The following is a 15,152-nucleotide window of genomic DNA, read 5'->3' on the forward strand; positions in this document are numbered from 1 at the left end:
AGAAAATATCAAATCCCTGCGTGAAATACCAAAACTGCCAAGCTATCTTTTCTTATGTCTTGTCGCAGCTCCATCTGTGTAATGCAATTTTTGTAGAAAGCCTGATGGAGTGAATCCCATCTACGGAGTTTGCCTGTTTCTGGAATGGGTTGGGTGCTAGGCTGGACCATGTCGTGGTGAAATGGGGGGTGGGAGGAGGACACAAGCTGTCCAGTGTTGGACCTGGGGCTGGGAGGGAATGGCTGCTCCTGGCACATGGGTTCTTCCTATGTGATTCCAAGCCGTGGAAATGGGGAGCACACTGCGATCTCCTGCTCCTGCCATCTAAGTTGCAGCTCGCAGCCTGAGCAGAGGGGAAAAACAGCCTGGCTGGCTTTTCCCTTGCGGCTGGGTAACATTTTTCCCTTCCTTGTGCCCCCGCTGTTTGTTGACTGAAAGCCAGGGTGTGACACTGCTGCTGCCCGAGGTCAGCTGGGCTGTCCTGGTGTGCGACAGGGCTGGACAGTCATCAAAACCCTCAGCAAGGTCACTCCACAGGCAATGTTAGCCATTGCTGAAGGAACTTTCTCAGGCTTAACCAGCTCAATGTACAGGTCTACTAAAGACCAAGGTCTGTTCTGGTGGATGGGAAAGGAGATTTCAAAGCTGGGGTTGTGAGGAAGAAGTGTTGGGAAGAGACTATCCATCCAGCCCTGCATTGAGGGCCAAGACCCAGCCATGCCCAGCAGAGCTGAGGGCAAGCGACCATGGCCCCTTGCTCATGTGAGGGTCATCCTGGCATCAGTGCAGCGTCAGTCCTGGCTCAGCATGCTCCAGGCAGTGTGCATGGGATGTCCACCCACCTGTCTCTTCTTCCACTATCCCCTGTCTCCATCAACGGGAGCGTTTTGTTGTCAGACCAAACCATGATACTGTCCAGGTCCATCTTCTTTCATTGGTATTACAGAAACACTCATCATTGAGCGAGGCTTCCTTGGTTGAGAAGAGACTCAGGACTTCTCACTTGAGCTCTCAATTCTCACCAGTTTGGCCAGGGAAGAAGGGACATGCCCATCAAGCTGCCTGGCTGCAGGGTGGCAGCATGCCCCAAGGCAGCTTTTTGTTTGATTTAGCCTTTTTTCTGTATTTAAAAACAAGGAAACAATAAAACCTCAAAGTAATTGCATGCAAAATCCTCTACAGTGAAGCATGCAACCAACACTTCAGTTTCACGAAGAAGGGAGGACTCCCTGCCCTCTGTGTTTGGCTGTAAATTCCCCAGGAGCTGAGTGAGCAGACGGGAAGATGCAAGACCTTTCCCTGACTAGGGGAGTGCGAGGGTCTGAGCGGCCGAGGCGTTTAGGGACAGACAAGTCCCGCAGAGGAGAAATGTCATGCTCCATGGACAGAGGGTCCCTCGTCCCGCCTGGTGCGTCCACCCTGACCGGCTTACTGTGCAAGCTGTTTGACTTGGGAAGGGCTGTGAAGCAAGGCCAGGTCTAGTGGAGATGGTGATTTTGGAGTCAGCCCTGGTGGGGTTTAGGAGCAAAGGGTTCAGACCTTCAAATGCCCCATACGCACGGCTGCCACCGGTCTTCCTTCTCCCTTAGGGGCAGCTGGACTGGTCTGTGCAGAGACATTGCGCCAGGAGGGTTTCTCGGACAGGATTGTGATGTGCACGATGGACAGACACTTGCCCTACGACAGACCAAAGCTCAGTAAGGTTTGTATCACTTTGGGTATGTCACATTCCTCCCCAGTTTTAAAATTTGCCCTAGGACCTTTCCCCACTGTTATTCATTGCAGCAGCATGCTGCTTCTTCCTTATTCATCCTGTTTCTGTTTTCCCTTGAATTTTCTTTTCTGTTGGTGACTGAAATATGAAACACAGGAGAGGAGTTGTTCAAACTGTGAATGAAGAGTACTCCAGCACAGAAACAAGGGCGTTCTTCATAGGTCTAGCAATAGCTGTCTTGGCCAGCTCGTACCTGGATGGATCTTCTTATTATGTTTCCGGATCAAAATCTTTAGGGCAATGAAATGGAGCATGTGAAAAAATTGTATTGTCTACCAGGTTTTTTATTAGTGCGTGGTTCTTACTGCCCAGTGATGCTCCATGCCATAATTATTATGATTATTGGTCATCATCACAACTTGGTAACTTGATCACAGTGCAAAGATCACTTTTTCTGGCACACATCCCATTTTGCATTCCAATTTGTAGACACAGGATAATCTTCTAATCACATTTTTTATTATCGATTCCTGAGTCTTACTTGATATCAGACAGCAACTCAGGTTGGACAGCAGTGTTTGATTTGATCTTGAAGCTTGGAGATAACATAAGAACAGGCGGTATACGTATTCCCCTGTACGTCAGGCATGCTTGTCTATGGGGGCTGGTACTCTACAGTCACAGCACCTAACTCTGCTTCAGGCCCCAAGGCACAGTGATTTTCAAAGGCAGGCAAATATGTCTGTGGCTTTTTGAGAGCATTCAAGCCATTTCTGTGCTTGGACAAGACCTGCTTGGGGTGAGGAGCAGCTAGTTGCATTCAAGAGCCACAGAGGTTGTGCTGGGGAGCTCAGAGAAGCTCACAGTCCCCGCCCCAGCCAGGCAGCTCTCCAAAACTCTTATCCCCACCATGTGAGTCTTAGACTGCCTTTTCCACTCTCCATTAAATAGTAAGAACACCTCACACGCCAGGGATGTTATGCACGGTGTGTTACTCTCCACTAAACACCTCTGGCTGTAGTTGCTTTTGGAAGGTGCACGAAGCCCATGGAAGAGAAGGCAGAATTTTTGGGAACAGGCTAGGAAAAAAGGGGATTTTTCTTAATCCTATTGTGAGTGAGACTAATCCTGGAAAGAGTCATTAGAGGAGGAGCACGTAAAACTGTAAGCAGCAGACTTCTTGCCTACTGAAACTGCAGCTTTGCCCTTCCTCTGCCTTGCTGAACGCCTGTCATCAGTCTGTCCCAAGGTCCTGCTGGACTGTTCTGTTCCTCTTTGTCCCCTTTGGACCGTGACCTGCTCCCTGGTGTGCTGCAACATCCCTGTTACCGTCTCTGGAGCACTGAGCAGCAGCAAAACCCGTGGTGGTTGTGCACTGCTCTGCACTGCCCTCCCTGTACACCGACGTGGGGGCCTCTGCTCCCGAGCCATGGGGTCAGAAGTTCCTCTCTGTAAATGTTGTGTGTTTAAAGAATTTGCAGTAAAACCTGTATGACCCTGCACCTGCCTGAAGTCCTAAGATACGGGTCTCTCCTGAGCACAGTGTTATCTGAGGTCAGGGTAAGGGAGTGTCCTGCAGGGCGCATCCCAGCCCCTGACCGAGCCACCTCCAGGGATAAGGACCTTGCACATCCATCCCCAAGGGCAGGTGGTGAAGCCCTTGATTCCTGCATCCCCTGTCCCGCTTGGGTCAAGCCCAAACGTCATGCCTGTGTGGCACGGGTAGATGCTGCTGCTGCTTAGTGCTGTGTGATATGTTGCAGGGCTTGACCGTGGCGTGTGTGTGGCCATGCCCATCCCCGCTATGCTGCAGGCAGGGAGGGGGGCACTGGAGCATGGAGCAGCTTGCACGCAGGTCACTTGGTGCTCAGCTTGTCCTCAGCCTACGTGCCCACGGAGTTAGGAGGACAGATGAACTGGGGCTCAAATGTGAGCTCACCCTGCATGTAAAGATGCTGTAGGTCTCACCCAAGTGAGCAGAGAAGGATGGGAAGAGCAAGAACCTTTATCTTGCAGATAAAGATGAGCAGATATGGGCAGCATGCCCCTGCTTCATCTTTTGAGGGAACTTGTGCTGCGTAACTTGTGTGCTTTTGAAAGTGTTGCCCTCGCTGTGTGTGCTGGTTTTGGCTGGGGTAGAGTTAATTTTCTTCACAGTAGCTAGTATGGGGCCATGTTTGGATTTGTGCTGGAAACAGTGGTGATAGCACAGGGATGTTTTAGTTACTGCTGAGCAGTGCTTACACAGAGTCAAGGCCTTTTCTGCTCCTCACACCACCCCACCAGTGAGGAGACTGGGGGTGCACCAGAAGTTGGGAGGGGACACAGCCGGGACAGCTGATCCCAACTGACCAAGGGGATATTCCATACCATATGATGTCATGCTCAGTATATAAACCAGGGGAAAAGCTGGCCGGGGGACTGCTGCTTGGGGACAGGCTGGGCATCGGTCGGAGGGTGGTGAGCAATTGTTTTCCTTTGCATCACTTGTCTTTCTTGGGTTTTATTTTTTGTTGTTGTTATTATTTTCCTTTTCATTACAATTTTTATTATTATTATCATCATTATTATTCTATTTTATTTCATTTCATTTATTAAACTGTTCTTATCTCAACCCACGAGCTTTCTCACTTTTGCTTTTCCGATTCTCTCCCCCATTCCGCTGGGGCAGCGGGGCAGTGACCGAGCGGCTGTGTGGTGCTTAGTTGCCGGCTAAGCTTAAACCACGACACTGTGTTAATGCTGATTGTTCTTATTGCTCTGTTAGCTTCCATTTCCCCTGGCAACTGGTTGTTTTCCAAGTAATGGGGCTTTTCTTTTGCTCCTATGAACTTGTGTGTGTTATGAGGAGCTACAGTTAGCGCTGCTTTGCAGACACTCAGAAGCACTTGCTGTGGTCCTGCCGCAGCCGGTCAGTGCCACCCCTGCGCTGCGCAGGCAGAGAAGGAACCAGAGCCCAGCCCAGCATCTTGTGACAACTTTTACTTGAACAGGCTTTGATTCCAGCCCCTCTAGAGCAACTGTCTTAACCCATGCCATAAGGGCTGACTTCAGGCTGCTGCTGACTTGTAGCAGGCATTTCGCCACTCGCCTGTTCAACCCACAGCGGTTGACAGAAAAATGGCTTTTTTTGCAGTCGATGGATTCCCACCCGGAGCAGATCGCCCTGCGCTCCAAGGAGTTCTTCCGTACCTACGACATTGAAGTCCTGACTGAAATGCAGGTAAGGAGAGTCCTACGCAGACCGTCTTCTGCAAGTGCCGGTACGCAAAGGCTGTGTTTAGGAAACGGGGCAGCTGTCTCTGTTCTTGGCTCACTGGATGCCGTTGCAGAAACGTTGGGTCTCCCCCAGCCCCCCTGTTTTATGCCCCAGCCCGCAGGTTGCCTGTGGTTGTTCAAAACCACAGTTGATGCGATTCCTCCCATGGCAGGAAGGACACCCTGTGCAAACTCCATGGTGACCATCATTTCTTACCTGCCATTTGCGAGCATTGTCACGTGGATCTGGGGTGACCAACTGGCTTCTGGTTAGGATAATCAGCCTGCAAGCAGCGCAGACAGTGATGGTTTAAACATTTCTCCCCATTATTTTATTTATACTGGGAGATCTTCAAGGATTTGTGAAAAGGCAGCCAGGAGTATTTAAGGTCTGGGTTGGCTAAGCTGTGGACAGGAACACAGGGGAGCAAAACCTAACAGACAAGTTGGTTGGTCTGGGAGCTCAGTGAATGTCTGGGATTTCATCCCTTAACATTATTTAGGAATGATTTCAGGTTGCGGCTGTGGATATCAAGAACAAGATAGCCGTGTGCAAGGATGGATTTAAGATGGAATACAACAAGCTGCTGATAGCAACTGGAAACACGTAAGCTATGAACAAACATTTTAAATATCAAGAGAAACTGCTTTATCTGAGAGTGTGAGGAGCTTGTGCCTGTGGATAAGGGGTCAAAGTTGGACACTGAATTTGTTTGCAAAAGTGTTTGCAGAAAAGGCAAGGAGCACCTATTGGATATGTCTATATATCTATACCTGTATATCTCTATCTATATCTGTATCTATAGCTATAATCTATAGTTTATTCTATATCATATATATCTATATCATATATATCTATATCTCTAACTCTGTAAAGCTGTGCTGGGTATGTCTGCTCAGCCAAAGCTGAAAAGCCTCTGTGTCACTCAAGAGTCACCCAGAAAGCAGGTAACCACCAGACATGGGGGCTGGTGGGACGGCTGTGGGATTTGCTACCTGGGGTGTTTCATGGTCAGCGTCAAGGTCAAAAGGGTATTAACAAAATGTACCCACTGAAGCAGTTGAGGTGCGTGGGTTGTTTGATGTTAAAGAAGCTGATAGAAAACGGAGATTTGAAAAGGTGGAGGAATTTGCCAGCAGCACCCTAACGCTGTGCGGTTCCCTGGGGGCCGGCTTGAGAGCTTATGGGAGAGACTCAGATATTTCCCACTGAGTTCATCATCTTAGAATACTAAAAATAATGCCCAGGACCTTGAACGTATTTTCTTTAACAAAAGCCTCCAAAGTGGAAGTATCCTGAATTTTTTTTTTAGAGGTCATTTTTGCCACGTTGCTCCTCTTTTCACCCCCCAATAATACTCAACCCTGACAATCAAATAATTCATCCATCTGAATTTCCATCTTTCATTTCCTGCCAACCTTTAAGATCTTTCTTGACAATGAAAGCTTAACACTTCTCTGTTGCAGCCTTAATTAGGTGTTGCTGTTGTGCCAGCCTAACAGACCTCTTTGTGAGGCTTGCCCCCAGGAGGGAAGTTTTCAAGACTGAAACCTGGTCCAGCCGTAGGGAAAGGCAGTAGCGATGTGCCTGTCCTGCTCCGCACAGCTGCTGCTGGGGTGCAGAGCATCGCCCGAGACCGGCACCATCTCTCGTGCCCTGGAAGTAGTGTGTTGGTTTGTTTTCAATAGGGGATTTGTCAAAATTGGCACTTCAGGATGAAAATGAGGCATCCTGGCTCCCTTTCCTTGCGCTCCCAACACCAAGGCACAAAATGAAGTAGAAGAAATGCAGGCCCTGCAAAATTTATTGTCCGGCGAAGAGATGCTGTAGAAGAGCCAGAGCAGGGACTACGTTGCAACCCTGTGTGCCACCGATAACAGCAACAGCCCCACTGAGTGCTAACGGCAGGTGCTGGGTTGTGTAGCGCCGCAGCCAAAATGCCGTCTGCACCAGCCACCTAATTAGGTTCAAAAGAGGATTAAGCCTTTGGCAATGAATTCAAAATCCTTATGCACAAGCTCCGGGTACACCGGGAAAATGTTTTTAAGGTGCCTAAATTATTTAGGATCGTCTGTCCCATTTCCAGATGTGAGTTGTGTATGCAGGGGCCAGATATTTAAAAATATATAGGATCCAGTAAGCGCATGGGGAGGACACGATTAAACTCTTACAGCATCAGCAGTGTGCCCCTAGGAACGGATAGTGGAACCTGCATCTGCAGAGGCTTATGAAACTTTCAATATCTGGCTCCAAAGCGTCTGCTGGAGGACAGAGTGAGTTTTCTGTGTCCCATTAAGCTTCTGAAAATTTTACAACATGCCAGCAGTTAAACACAAGCTTGCAAAGCAGTACCCATCCTGTGCTGTGCTGCATTGCCCCAGAAGGCAGCTCGCTCCAGTCCCGCGGGTACACCGGTCCACAGATGGGGTGGGGGGCGGCCGCTGAGCAGCCCTTGCTGAGCTGGGGTTCGTGGTCGTGCTCTGGCCATTGAGCACCAACATTTGGGTTTTTCCATGTTATGTGTTCAGCCCAGAGAATGGTGAAAAAAGGAAAGGCTGAGATGCTGCTGGAGCTGGAGCCCCGGAAAGGGGATCTGCAGTCCCGATTGCCACCACGGGGTCAAGAAAAGCACCTGTATCGCCCTCAATGTGTGTTTTTCAGGCCCAAAGCTCTCAGCTGCAAAGGCAAGGAGGTGGAAAACGTTTTCAACATCCGGACGCCTGAAGATGCCAACCGTGTTGTGAAGCTGGCCACGAGCAAGAATGTGGTTATTGTGGGAGCATCCTTCCTGGGTGAGCGCTCACTCTGCGGGTATCCGCGTCTCAGCTGTCCACGTCTTCCTGCAGACTGTCCCAGTTTGTCACTGTCCAGTTAGAGGTAACCCCCCACCAAACTGGACCTTGGGGTATTCCAACCTCCAGCTCCAGGTGGGTGGTAAGGACATCTCCTTGCTGAAGAAATTGATTTTACTGAAGAGGTTGGGACGTTCAGCTTGCATAGACACAGATATTGCTGTCCCATTCGGAAAAGCATATGGCAAGTCCAGTACTGGTGCTCAGGTGGTTTCAAATCTTGTGTGTCTAGATTTGGCTTCAGTTGGGAGGGTCTTGTTGGTAGGTGAAAGCCTGTGGGCTTCTTTTTTTTTAATTCTTTTTTTTTTTAAAAATCCTGCTGTAATGGTTCAATCAATCCCGTCTACAGAAAAGCGCATGACATGGGGAGGCAATTGCAAACTGTTGGTCATGGAAAAGATCTGTTTCCAAAAAAAACCCCATAGATAGAAAACGTCTTGGCGAAGGTCCCCATGCAATTGCCAGCACCAAAATTGTCCGGTTCTGATCAGAGAAAACAGCTGATCACAAGGGCTGTTTTCAGCCCGCAGCTCATTACCTCTGCTGAGACAGTCCCAGCCGTAAGAGGAAGCTTTCCCTCATCTGAGGTCCACTGCTCCAAGTGCTACAGCTTCCCGGGGCACTTTGGGACTTCATCACGGCTGGTTTCTCCCTTCAGCCTTTGAAACCTGCATCTAAGAACAAATTGCCATAAACCATAAATCTCACCTGAAATGGCATGGCTCCTTGTGACAGCCAGGTCTGGTGGCACCCCAGATCTCCCAGAAGAGCAGCTCCAACCTCCCCAGCCAGGAGCGGGCAAGGCTGCTCCTCTGCTGCGGCCAGCGCTGGGGACGCAGAGCAGCGCCGGGGGGGGGGTCCTGCAGCTGCTCGGACCTATTTCTGTTCCCCAGGGATGGAGGTGGCCGCCTACCTTGCGGAGAGGGCCCACTCGGTGTCCGTGGTGGAGCTGGAGGAAGTCCCCTTCAAGAAGTTCTTTGGGGAGAGGGTTGGCCGCGCTGTCATGAAGGTGACCTCACTTTCCCGCCCAGGGGGTGGTTTTGGTGACAGAGCGGGTTCTGCTTGTTTCACTTATTGCACTAATTTGTTCTTTGACATTTATTGATTAAGCTGTGATTGCAGCAGTCACTAGAAAGAAAGAACGGGCTGCATCTTCCACCTTGTGGTCCACGTGCTGTAGAGCACCTTCTTCTGGACACGTCTTGGGGACAGAGGTGGTGCCAACCCCCTTTGCAATGCGGGTCGAGGCGAGCCCGGAGGGTGGGCAGGACAGTGCAGGGGGCACAGGGGCACCGGGAGTGGGGGTGGTTCGGGGTCCTGATGTCCCCTGCTCTGTCCCATGTCCCCCCTCCAGATGTTCGAGAGCAACAGGGTGAAGTTCTACATGCAGACAGAAGTGTCGGAGCTGCGGGAGCAGGAGGGCAAGGTAGGGTGCAGGCAGGGGCTCCCCGGGGACACCGCTGCAGCAACCCCCAAGGCCTACCATTCCCTTCAGTACTGGGGTTTTGCCCTCCACTCTTTCCTAGCCCCTGAAATTCATATTCCTGGACTTAGCCCGCAGGAGCAAACATGCTCCGGTGTAGTGTGTGGTGTGGTTTCATTGCTCCTACCCTCCTCCTGCTGCCGTTATGAGGAATTACGGTCAACTTGCATGTCAAAAATGAAGCAAGCTGCCAGCTTGGCTTGCTGCTGCTACAGGTTTGGTTTTTTTTTTTTGGTCCCTAAAATAACCGCGATGTCCCCCTGCGTCTCATGCAGCTGAAGGAGGTTGTGCTGAAGAGCGGGAAGGTCCTGCGTGCCGACGTCTGTGTCGTCGGAGTTGGTAAGGGGCCGTTGTGGCGGGTGCAGAGCTGACGGGCTGGTGGTGCTTTGCTCGGCGGAGGAGAAGCTGGAGGGGACGTGGTATCGACGGGTCACCGGGGCCGGGTAGCTGAGTGTGCTGGCAGAGATGTGCCAGACCCGCTCGGCTGCCACACAGGAGTCTACATAACAAAGCTGAAAAAGGCCTTTCTAGAGCCTCCAGCCCAAAATGCAACTGAAAATATATTTGGAAAATAGTAATGGTTTCAGTTTTTCCAGGAAAACACCCATTCAAACCAATTTCATCCTCTCAAGTTGCTTTTTTTAAAGTCTCCCCAAACTGAATTTTTTTTTCCCTCTTTTTTTTTTTTATTGCTGCCTCTGCTATAGAAGAGGGTATTTTTCTCCTTTACACTTGGGGGAAAAAAAATTAACCTTTTCTCACTCTGTAACTTTTGTGGACTGGAAGAATCACAGAATTAGTTTAATTCTGCTTTTGTTGTTTTATTGACTACTCCGATTTGTTAAGGCTAGAGGAAAAAAAATCAAGGAAGGAAAATGAAAGCTGAAGAAAAGGTGCAGATTGTAGGGGAGGCAAAGGAGCCCTGTCTGGAAGCCCAAGCGCTTCTTTTTAAATACATTTTTTTCAAAATATCTATAAAAGAGAAGTGTATTGAAAAATCATCTTCAAGCATTATAAAAAGGTGGTGGGCAGATTACAGCGGTGCACTGATGGCTTGGAGAGTGGTAGGGACCCGGGGGGTGCAGAGGGTGATGTGGTGGGAGTAGTGGGGTCTCTGTAGGGTGCCTGGCTCTGCAACCTGCTCCCGGAGCAGCCCACTGCCTTTCCCTTGGGGCAGACGGGTTGCCCAGACAGGGGGGAGATCTGCTGGCCTTGGGGTCAGCCCCCCAGGGCTTCAGGGACACCCCGCTTCCGTGCCGGCAGCCCTTGCCTTTTCCTGCAGGTGCGGTCCCAGCGACGGGCTTTCTCAAGCAGAGCGGCATCAACATCGACTCCAAAGGCTTCATCGTGGTCAACAAGGTGAGCCTGGGGGGCAGCCCCTGCCAGGGGGGAGAGCAGGTGGAGGCTGAGGCTGCTCTCCTCTGAGATGAGCTTCCCTGGGGCTCCAAACTGCTGTCACAGGGGCGTTTCATCCGCCGAGATGCTGGGAGCATCCCGCTGGAGCGCCTGGGACCCCCCTGCAAGTGAGGAGTTTGCAAATCCCAGCCCTGGGTGCTGTGGCTTGGGTCTGGCTCTGACCTGTCCTATAATGGTGTGGATATTTTGAGGGGGGAAAGAAATTGAGAAAGATCCACCTTTTCAAGGATCCCAAAGGATCTAATCTTTCCTCCCAGCTATGGGAGTGGTGTTGGTGCCGACGGGTGGTGTGTGCTGAGAGTGAGGAACATGTTGGGGGGGCTGGGGCTCATTGCCACCCACCACTGTGCTTATTGCTCATATGTGCAATAAGCCAGGCTCTATTTGCAAACACCAGCAGACCCCAGTCTTCTAAGAGGGGCTCCAGGAGACCAGTCCCTGTCTTTTTTTACTGGGCAACCCACTGGCAGAGGGATGCTGTAGGTCCCTGCCTGCGTGGTCTGCTTTGAAAGTGAAGAACGCTAAATCAAATCCAACCTGGGGTCCCACAGCCGAGCAGAGGTTGTCCACGTGTTCCTGGTGACCGTGGCAGCTCTAGAGCAGTTCCCTGTTTCTGTTCGTGTAGGGTGCAAACCCCACTGATGCACGCTTCTGCTTCCCCCCTGCAGATGATGCAAACCAACATCCCCGGAGTCTTCGCAGCCGGTGATGCTGTCACGTTCCCGCTGGCCTTGAGGAATAATAAGAAGGTGAATGTCCCTCACTGGCAGATGGCCCATATGCATGGTAGGTGCTTTTCAGTCCCTTCGCTTTGCATCAGTAAATCACTTACGGAAAAGACCCTTTTCCAGATCCCCAGGAAATTTCCAAGCCCTCTAGTGAGAGAATGAGACAACGGCCAACAGGGAAACTGGGTAGCTGTATTAAACATTTTGAAAGATGTATATTTTATCCTGTCCAATATGCCTTTGTTTGTCAGCCTTCTTGACATGCATTGCCTAACGATGCCTCGTTACAAACACAGAGGTGCCCAGGGACAGGCTTTCCCATACGCCGTGTGCTCCCTGGCATCTGCAGTCGCTGCAGGAGCCTGATCTTCTCCTTGCCCTGGGACACTTAGGTGCTCACATCCTAATGTTAGCTCAGGCTCACGTCCCCAGCTGGGCTGCCCACACTGCCAGGCTGGCCCAGGAGCATGCTGCAGAGCTGAGACCTTTCTCCCCTTCAGGCCAGCAAGCCTGGAAACCCTGGTGTGATGATCGGCTGCCCTTGAGCTTTCCAAGGCCACAACCCCGTGGGGAGGTTGACCTCTGGGTGGGTGTCCTGGGTGAAAGGTTTTGGAACCACAGCTCCAAAGTTAACCTTTGGACACATCTCCCTTTAATGCTGGTCCAGACATGCCTCTGTGGCAGGGACTGTACCCTAACAGTCTCCATGCCCTCAGGGGGTTTTATCCATCCCATCCCCCTTTGCCGTGGGAGCTCAGCAGGCTCTTAGCCCTGTCACTGTTGCAGAAGTTGGGTTGAAACAGGCTCATGAGCACGTTGCACATGCCAGTGGAGGTGAAGAGTCAGTAGGAGCTGCATCACCAGGGCCGAGTCCGAGCCCAGCCTCCGACAATGCAATCCATTTCCTTGTTGCTGCTTGTTGCTGTATGGTGGTTTTTTTAGCCCAAGCAGACCGTCTTGGTTTCCCTGTGCTCTGGGACTAGACATGTCGATGCTGTGCTGTGACCTGAGGGCAGACCACAATGCTTGCCCCGGCACAGAGCTTCCTCGCTTGTTCTGTCGCTTCTCTCTTCCAGGCCGTATAGCCGCGCTGAACATGCTGGCCCACGGCATGGAGATCAGCACAGTCCCGTATTTGTGGACTGCTATGTTTGGGAAGAGCATCCGATACGCGGGTAAGGGGTTCCCCAAGGCTGCTGTAGAGTTTGTGCTGGTGGAGGGGTCCTGGGATAGAGAAGCCACAGCCACGTCCCTTGCTGTGGACCCTCCATGCCAAACTCTGCCTCGGGTCTGATTCCCTTCCTGGCTCCTGAGGGTTTTGGTATCTCCTCCGAAACCTGTCTACTCACGGCCGAGGGGTGCAGGGCCAGAGGGATGGCCCCGGTCATGAGGGATGGCCCGGCAGGAACAGAGACAGCGTCCCTGAACTTGCACTGCTCTGAACGAGAAGGGGTGCTTTTCAGTACCCCCATCTTCTGGTGCTGGTCTCTTGGTGACTTGCAGCATGCTCTTTGTGTAGCTCTGGATTGAAACACTCTGTCTTAGGGGCTAGAGCTGGATCCAGGGGAACTGTTGCTGAATCCACTTCTTCTCTGCCTTCCAGGCCACGGGGAAGGATTTGATGACGTCGTCATTCAGGGAGATTTAGATGAACTGAAGTTTGTGGCATTTTATACCAAGTAAGTGTTCCTCTTCTCCATGTTCCTACGCAGGCATTCATCTAAGTTTTTTTTGCTAGGCTGGAAAATATTTTTGCCAGAGCTTCTGTCAGTCGGTTTTGTTCCTTCTGGACACTGAGGTTGTAGGACATATTAATAACAGGCCCTAGAGAAATGATGCGCTAAGTGTAAAGCAAGTTAAACTGGTCTTTGGACCTAATGTCTCTGCCAAATATAAGCACTTTGTCTGTTCACATAATATCTGAGAGCAGATAATGGCTTCTATTAATTTGTTGCTGGCAATTCCCATCAAAGGTTTCCTTCCCATCTCATCACTGTGTTAATGACTTGTGACCAGAGCTGGACTGGGAGCTCGGGCATCACTGTTTCTGCTCCTGGTTTGACAAATTAAGCTTAAAGAACTCTCTGTCTATTAACAAACTGTGAAGTTTAGCAAGAGTTCAGGAGCTTTTGTTACACCTGTAGTGAAACGCAGCTCTCCCCCAGGCTGCGAGCCTGTTTGGGAATATTTTCCTGAGATGTGTTGACAGCCGGGATGTGTTGCTTCTGCTGTTCTTGAGCCACACTAACTGTTTAGACTGGCAAGAGTGTGCACCATGAATTTATCCCCAAAATATTTGCTGCTGTCTATTCTTCTGTTGCCTTTGTCCCTTCCCAATCTGAAATCAATGGCCACAGAGCCTCCTCGTGCCTGAAGATGAGGGGATTTCTTCAAGTGCTTTCTAATATTAAGGATGGGGAGAGTGAAACCAGGGAAGCGAAGGTCTGCCCAGCTCAGCAATCAAACTACTTGGCAGCAGCATTCAGGCAGGGATCAGGGGGAGCTCTGGGCAGGACCCAGCTCCTGCTCTGCAGAGATCATCTCACCAGGGCTCGCTGCCCCTCTGTCCCCTGCCCAATGCCCCTCACAGCCTCCCCTCCACATCCCCCTCCCCGAGGGTGGCTGCTTACCCCCATCGCTCCAGGATGGAGCCTGGCAGTTGGATGTGTCCATTGGGCTTGGAGAGGCACAGGGCTCACTTTATCACCCTATGGCACGAGCCAGCTGGGTCCCCAGCACTCACCCTCCTCCTGGTGCCTGTGCACCTCGGATAAAAACCTGCTGCAGATGATGGGGCTCCAGCATCCGGCAGCACCCAGGGGCTCTTTGCACGTGGTCATACCTCTCAGTTCACTGGCACCTTGGCCAAAATTGCCTAAAAGGGTGGGGTTGTGCCAAGGCACTACCTGTGCTGGGGAGAGCTGCTGCAAGGGGACATTGCCCTTCTACAGCCACAGCCACGGGGCTGTCACTCCCCACCCTCTCAATGTTTTGAAGTGCATTTAAATCACATAACTGCCAAAGCAGCATTTTAAAATACACAGTTTGCTTAGTGCGTGTAAGCCAGGGGAAGATAAAAACCTGTTTTCGGCAGTTTTGCTGCAGTGGTTTGCAGAATTGTGTGTACTTTTGCCATGGCACCCCCTGCGAAGCCGCTGCGTAGCTGTTGCGTTGTCCTATCTTGGGTCCCCTGGCCTTGCTGGCAGTCCCCTGTGTGCAGCAAATACAGCATTACGGGGCCGGGCATCCACGAGCCGCACTGGCACACATTTCTTTCCAGCATATAATCTTCTTTGAAACCTCTGTTCCTCCTTTCCATACCAGAGCATTTAGCTATTTATCCCAACCCTAATTAGAAAGGAAATGTCAGATTGCTTTAATTAAACATCTGTAGAGTCCGTTCAAAAGGAAAGCCCCGAGCAAGGTGCATAATCCCTGCTCTGTGCAGCGGCCGCATGCTCAGCGTGCTGCCGGCGGCTGCTGGGGGGAGAAGGCTGCCTGGGTAGACCTGCTGGCACGTAGGAAAGCCGGGCTCAGTGGGCAGCAGCTCTCCAGCGGGCAGGCGGCGGGGGTCCACCGCTAAACGCTGTGTTGTTCTGCCACCCAGGAGGGGCTCCTGGAGATGGCTTTTGGGTACCAGGACGGCATCCCACGCTGAGAGCCGGAGGTACTAGGGGAGCGCCAGCTGGCAGGGGGCTAG

General features: G+C 51.3%; 1 protein-coding gene across 2 annotated transcripts in view; it reads left to right on the top strand.

Moving 5' to 3' along the window:
* The window catches only part of AIFM3 (apoptosis inducing factor mitochondria associated 3), a 39,183-nt gene that overhangs the window by 18,906 nt on the left and 5,125 nt on the right, over window positions 1–15,152 (top strand). For both annotated transcript variants that reach the window (XM_059827771.1, XM_059827772.1), the window contains exons 7-17: window positions 1,590–1,702; window positions 4,851–4,937; window positions 5,488–5,579; window positions 7,635–7,765; window positions 8,719–8,834; window positions 9,180–9,251; window positions 9,584–9,647; window positions 10,591–10,667; window positions 11,393–11,510; window positions 12,529–12,627; window positions 13,056–13,131. In XM_059827771.1, the coding sequence (XP_059683754.1) occupies window positions 1,590–1,702; window positions 4,851–4,937; window positions 5,488–5,579; window positions 7,635–7,765; window positions 8,719–8,834; window positions 9,180–9,251; window positions 9,584–9,647; window positions 10,591–10,667; window positions 11,393–11,510; window positions 12,529–12,627; window positions 13,056–13,131 (1,045 nt within the window). The remainder of the gene's footprint in view (window positions 1–1,589; window positions 1,703–4,850; window positions 4,938–5,487; window positions 5,580–7,634; window positions 7,766–8,718; window positions 8,835–9,179; window positions 9,252–9,583; window positions 9,648–10,590; window positions 10,668–11,392; window positions 11,511–12,528; window positions 12,628–13,055; window positions 13,132–15,152) is intronic.

This window comes from Gavia stellata, chromosome 21 (genome assembly GCF_030936135.1).
Source record: "Gavia stellata isolate bGavSte3 chromosome 21, bGavSte3.hap2, whole genome shotgun sequence".
NCBI classification, from domain to species: domain Eukaryota; kingdom Metazoa; phylum Chordata; class Aves; order Gaviiformes; family Gaviidae; genus Gavia; species Gavia stellata.